We start from the raw sequence: 6,802 nt of genomic DNA, 5'->3' as shown, positions 1-6,802 counted from the left end.
GCAAGAACCAAACATGAACAATGGCGTTATACCCACATGTTTGAATAGTAAAACCCATTATGAAAGGGGTTGATGGATAGGTTCAATAAAAACATTTGACACCTGCTATGATCATGATGAAATATCCTTTCCTTTTAGAAGCTATTAACATAACTGGACACTTAACAGGCTTATTAAGTATATTAAGATTAAGTGCCTGGGTCAACAAAGATTTCATCATCTACTCTAGCCATTTTCTAATGAACACACACTTGGTCATAACAGCCTTGATTTTCCTCTTGGAGAGAGATAAGTATTCACTTAAACTGATTATGGTTGCATTGTAATAGTTATCATGACATCAGAATAGGAGGAAATGTAATGAAAGGTATTTCCTGGGAATTTCCTTCCTCACAGCACATTTTCTGTGGCAAGTGACCTCTTGAGCCATTTTGCTAGGGGAAGTTCATTTCTGTAAAAAAATGATGTTCAAAGACCAATGGTACTACTAGCTGCTTGAATAAAGAGCATTGCGTGCAACCCTCATTTTAACCCTCAGGTTACAATTCTCTTTAATCACTAATGAATAAAGAGTGTTTGGTGATAACTTTAATTTTGGTGTGTGTATACGTGTGTGTGTTCCTGTGTGTGCTGGCGTGTGTGTGGCAGGTCTTACCTTCCCCTGCGTGGTGGCACACAGTAGCCCTGTGTTCCTATTCGAGAAGGCACAGTCAAAGCCTTTTCTGTGCAGAATCAAAGCCGCCTCGTTCGACGGGCCACCCCCTTCCTCCTGTAAGGCCAGTGAGAAATGCTTCAGTCCCAATAAAGACCCCTCCTGTCCCCCTCCTCAGCCTAAACACTGGGGCAATTATAGAGACCACCCTTTCACAAGTCAGCTGCATTTCCACAGCCATGTTCGAGGTTTACTGCAGTAACAAGCACAAGACAATTTCATCCCCCTTTCAGAAACATTTTTTTTTTACATTCACAGTCCCTGGCTGAGTACATGGAGATGCCACAGTGCATAATAAGTGTGGTAGTAGGAGCGGCAGGGGTGTCACCATGTGAGTATTCGTATAAATTAGTACAAAGCCCTCGTCTAAAACACATTTAATGGTTCTGCACGTCTCCTCTTTTGATTTGTTCTTAGAGTCAAATTGGATGTCCGAGCATGTCTTTGCAATCGATAATTGAGCAAATTGGTTGGCAGATTCCGGAACAATTAGCTTGATCTTGATAGACGGCGGTATCATCAGAGTTAATGGGCTATGCAGCAACAAAGAGGAGACCATAGAAGACTTACAACATACAGATGTAGTGTATTTACAGAGATGATATAAGGAAATGAATGGAGAGCCCCTTGGAGGAGTGCTGAGTGTGTGTGTTTTGTCCTAACAAGCAATTAAGACAGTATTCCATACTGCCAGGATAATCAATACAGTCAGGGATGAGCTTAATCACATTAAAGCCAATGACTATGAGAACACAGCGGTACAGTCATCACTTTAGAAAACTTGGTAACTCTTTGTAAGGAGTTGCTCCTATGTAGTAACACTGTAATTACTGTAGCAACAACATTGTATTAACATGTTACATAGTAATTCATTATTTGAATACGGGTAGCTAATGATGTGAGCGTTTATTCATGTCTCAACGCCATGAATATGCATGTACAAAGCAATGATTAAATCACTACGTAACAACATGTTAATGTATTGTAATTAAAGCATTACTACACAGGTAAAATAGCAACAGAATGTAAGGCTTGTTGTGGCCTTATGCTCCACAGGGAGAAAAGAGAAGAAAGTATTATGTAGCATTACAAAAATCCTTACCTTGGACTGGATGGTGCGTAGGTTGACCATGTGGACATCACAGGGCAGTGATGAGGCCAGCGGGTTTAAGGGGGATAGAGACAGGGACTCTGCCTCCGTGCTCACAGCCATGGAGATCAGAGGGTGGTTCAGGTACAGCGACGACACGTGACTCAGCAGAGACGGGTAGCTGAGGGGCGAGGGTTTCTCCCCCTGGAAATATCAAAGCAGGGACAGGAACGGGTTAGGACAATACTCTGGTGCAAAAGTAATTGGCAAAAGAGAGGATTGATCATAATATAATATATGACAATGTTTTAACCCTAATCGTCTTAATCAAGTCTCCATTGTCGACCTTCAAAAGTCAATGAACTTTAGTAGAACTACAAACTACAGTAACTATGAAAATGACAAAATTGCTTCAAACTCCTGGTATTAGTACCCCATCGGTCTTGGCCCTCTTCTCCAGCAGCAGGCGGAAGGAGCTGGCGGTAACTTTGTTGTCCAGGACACCCTGGCCCAGCCCGCGGTTATCATCCTGGTTCAGCCGACGGTCCATGATCACCTCCAATTGGCCTGGAGGGGAAAAGGTCAAAGTTGATCTATTTCAATATCACGTTGCCTTCTGTTCACATAACAGAAATGTATCTGTAGGGCCTACATTTAAAGCTTGGCAAGAAACAGCACGATAGAAACTGCACTCATTTTAATATCACATCCTGGTGCCAAAATAGTAGATTACATTATGTACTGTACAGATGGGAATCTTAGAACCGAGCAGGGATGTCATCTTTCCTGGAGACTTAAAGTACTGATGCCCTCCTTCCAATAGACAACAGAAAACAAATCCCCCGGCCTGCACTCACCACTCTTGAGGCTGGCGGAGCCCAGGGACTGTGCGGTGAGCAGGGTCAGTCTGGTGCCGGAGTCCTGAAGGTAGGCCATACTGGTCATGGGGTAGAAGTTTGCCTGGAGGGGAAGCTTGGCCATGGTTCTTCTAGGCTGGATCTGCGAGAAAATCACATCAAAGATGGTGGATAAATGAAGATGTGCTGACCAGCTGGCAAGTGTCTTCACCAACATTTTCAACCTCTCCCTGACCCGGTCAGTAATACCTACATGTTTCAAGCAGACCACCCTGTGCCCAAGAATGCCAAGGTAACCTGTCTAAATGACTATCGCCCGTAGCACTCACATCTGTAGCCATGAAATGCTTTGAAAGGCTGGTCATGGCTCACATCAGCACCATCATCCCAGACACCCTGGACCCACTCCAATTCGCATAACGCCCAAACAGATCCATAGATGACGCAATCTCTATTGCTCTCCACACTGCCCTCTCTCACATGGACAAGAGGAACACCTATGTGAGAATGCTGTTCATTGACTACAGCTCGGCGTTCAACACCATAGTGCCTTCCAAGCTCATCACTAAGCTCACAACCCTGGGACTGAACTCCTTCTTCTGCAACTGGATCCTGGACTTCCTGACCGGCCGCCCCCAGGTGGTGAGGGTAGGCAACAAGACAGCCGCCATGCTGACCCTCAACACGGGTGCGTGCTTAGTCCCCCCCTGTACTCCCTGTTCACCCACAACTGCGTGGCCGCGCACTACTCCAACACCATCATTAAGTTTGCTGACAACACAACAGTGGTAGGCCTGATCACCGACGACGATGAGACAGCCTATAGGGAGGATGTCAGTATGTTAGTGACCTGGCAGTGTGGTGCCAGGCCAACAACTTTTCCCTCAACGTCAGCAAGACAAAGGAGCTGATCATGGACTACAGGAAACGGAGGGCCGAGCACGCCCCCATCCACATCGACTGGGCTTTAGTGGAGCGGGTCCAGACCTTCAAGTTCCTTGGTATCACGACAATGCCTCTTCCCCCTCAGGAGGCTGAAAGGATTTGTCATGGGCCCTCAGATCCTGAAAAACTTCTATTGCACCATTGAAAGCATCTTGACTGGCTGCATCACCGCTTAGTATGGCAACTGCTTGGCATCCGACCGCAAGGCGCTACAGAGGGTAGTGCATACGGCCCAGCACATCACTGGGGCCGAGCTCCCTGCCATCCAGGACCTCTATACCAGGGGGTGTCAGAGGAAGGCCCTAAAAATGGTCAAAGACTCCAGCCACCCAAGTCATAGACTGTTCTCTCTGCTACCGCACGGCAAACGGTACCGATGCACCAAGTCTGGAACCGACAGGACCCTGAACAGCTTCTACCCCCAAGCCATAAGACTGCTAAATAGTTAACTAAATAGCTACCTGCATTGACCCTTTTTGCACTAACTCTTTTGACTCATCACATATGGTGCTGCTACTGTTTATTATCTATCCTGTTGCCTAGTCACTTTACCCCTACCTATATGTACATATTTACCTCAATTCCTTCGTACCCCTTCACATCGACTCGATATTTAAATTTTACGTCATTTAGCAGACGCTCTTATCCAGAGCGACTTACAGGAGCAATTAGGGTTAAGTGCCTTGCTCAAGGGCACAGACAGATTTTTCACCTAGTCGGCTCGGGGATTAGAACCAGCGACCTTTCGGTTACTGGCACAACGCTCTTAACCACTAAGCTACCTACTACTGGTACCCTATGTATATAGCCAAGTTATCGTTACTCATTGTGTATTTATTTATTGTGTTATAATTTTTCTATTTCTCTCTCTGCATTGTTGGGAAGGGCTTGTAAGTAAGCATTTCACTGTTAGTCTTCACCTGTTGTTTACGAAGCATGTGACAAATACGATTTGATTTGATGACATTTACCATTGAAAGAAATTGTCACAGTTACGGTCTGCTTAACCTCTTAATGATCTGACCCCTTTTTTCAATTTTCGCCTAAAATGACATACCCAAATCTAACTGCCTGTAGCTCAGGACCTGAAGCAAGGATATGCATATTCTTGATACCATTTGAAAGGAAACACTTTGAAGTTTGTGGAAATGTGAAATTAATGTAGGAGAATATAACACATTAGATCTGGTAAAAGATAATACAAACAAAAATGTTTATTTTTTTTTTTTTTTTTATCATCTTTGAAATGCAAGAGAAAGACCACAATATAATATTGCTGTTTAGGTGCAATTTAGATTTGGGCCACTAGATGGCAGCAGTATGTATGCAAAGTTTCAGGTTGATCCTGTGAAGCATTGCAATACTGGACTATTTTGTATCAAGTCTGCCCACATGTGCTGAATTAGTCAATTGATACATAACTTTAGAGAACATACAAAAATGATCTGGTAATACAAAATGTAAGTTTACACACTCCCAGGAATGTCATACATGATGGATCATTAGCTTATACACTAACTTTCACACATCTAGATGGCCAGGCGGGGTGGATGTGGAGCCAGAGACAGCAGGGGCTCAAACTGTAGAACCCAGTTCCTAATTTGAATATAAAAATTGATTTTATCAAACAAAACTATGCTACATTTTATCTCTGGGACCCTTAGGATGACACATCAGAGCAAGATTACTGAATGTAAGTACATTATTTACCTTCAGATGTGAACGTATCAAACCAGTTGCCGTGATCATTTTTGTTGTTGTTGTGCACTCTCAAACAATAGCAATGTCTTTTTTTTACTGTAATAGCTACTGTAAATTGGATAGTGCTGTTAGATTAACACAAATGTAAGCTTTCTGCCCCTATATGACATGTCTATGTCCTGGAAAGTTTGCTGTTACTTACAACAGTCATGCTAATCACATTAGCGCACGTTAGCTCAACCGTCCTGTATACGGGACACAGATCCCGTAGAGGTTAAGGGGTGGCTCTCCCATAGGCACCATTGCGATAGCAGCTGGGTCTGATCTGCTTAGTTAGTTGACTAACCAGAAAAAAGGAGCGATTGAGATGTCTCGCTTCCTCTTCCGTCTCTGGTCACATATAAAGGTGATGTTGAGGAACCATGTGACCTGACTAGGAAAACCTCAAGGCCCTTGTTAAAGGCTTCAACAAGGACCCAGAGTTTTTCCTATGAGGGAAAAACTCCTGGCCCCACACATACTGAATCACCAGTGAGCAACTGTGTTGAGTGGGATCTTAAGCCGACCGACTTTGTTTTGACTACAATGAGTACGAGAAGCTCTTCAAGTGGGTTGTTTTTGTTTGTTTGCGTGAAGCGTAGCATTTCGGAGAACAAAATATTTAATCTCTGATGGCAGTAAATCCCTCTTAATCCCTGAAAGTAAGGTCAGACTGCCAAAAACATGCAAATTGAGATTTTGAGGGAAAACACTGCCTCTCTCTAGAATTATGGCAGCGTGTCTAATTGGCAAGGGCGCTCAAACACTGATCTGTCTAAAGATTCTCCCCTGAACAAAATCGAATCGTTTAAATCTGCATTTCACCTTTTGTTTTCAAATCAAAACTTTATGTTATGACAAAATGGGAGACGTCCATGAAATCATTTCTAGGAGTTTGGACATCCAGTTTCTATGTACATTCAAGCTAATGCTACTAAATAGCCATTTGTATCATAGTTAATTGCTCATGTCATTACTGTTGACATGTTCAATGTCCATGCACAATCTCGCATAGAAATCTCCACTTCAGAAGCAAGAAAAGCAGTATTTGCTCTGGTATATATGGCTCTGTTATATTGTGGAGTGTTTTCTCGCAACTGGATAGCTAGAGACTGGGCTGTAATTGTGCATTCCTACTAGAAATTCTAATTAAAATGTTCCACGTGGAACATTTGAATTAGAATGTATACCTTGTGTAAGGTTGCTCTTTGTCAATGTTTTCTTCACTCTATGCATTTGTCTGAGTTATTTTAAATATCAGGGGTTACTGTAGTGCTACATTTCCTTTCAAAGTGGCTTTTTTCATTAAGTAAGCCCTCGAAAAGCTGTGACCGATTTACCTGTACACTTATCCTTCAGTGTGTACAAAATACAATTCTCATTCTCTCATTGAATGATCTGGGGGCAGTGCCTGAGTAGAGAGGGGAGGGGAGGGGAGAGAGAGTGAGTGAAAGAGAG

At 43.3% G+C, this 6,802-nt stretch overlaps 1 protein-coding gene across 2 annotated transcripts in view; it reads right to left on the bottom strand.

Moving 5' to 3' along the window:
- Positions 1–6,802, bottom strand: part of LOC121582802 (alpha-mannosidase 2) — a 65,055-nt gene that overhangs the window by 2,471 nt on the left and 55,782 nt on the right. Inside the window, exons 18-22 of one of the 2 annotated variants that reach the window (XM_041898908.2) lie at positions 2,660–2,801; positions 2,236–2,369; positions 1,815–2,006; positions 656–769; positions 4–451 (exon numbers count right to left, since the gene is read on the bottom strand). In XM_041898908.2, the coding sequence (XP_041754842.1) occupies positions 446–451; positions 656–769; positions 1,815–2,006; positions 2,236–2,369; positions 2,660–2,801 (588 nt within the window). In that variant the 3' untranslated portion in view covers positions 4–445. Of the gene's footprint in view, positions 1–3; positions 452–655; positions 770–1,814; positions 2,007–2,235; positions 2,370–2,659; positions 2,802–6,802 lie in introns of those variants that run through there. The other variant, XM_041898906.2, reaches the window with a different exon arrangement.

The sequence above is a fragment of the Coregonus clupeaformis genome, chromosome 15 (assembly GCF_020615455.1).
Source record: "Coregonus clupeaformis isolate EN_2021a chromosome 15, ASM2061545v1, whole genome shotgun sequence".
NCBI classification, from domain to species: domain Eukaryota; kingdom Metazoa; phylum Chordata; class Actinopteri; order Salmoniformes; family Salmonidae; genus Coregonus; species Coregonus clupeaformis.
The sequence above is the reverse complement of the archived record's forward strand: the minus strand, read 5'-3'. Positions and strand labels throughout refer to the sequence as shown.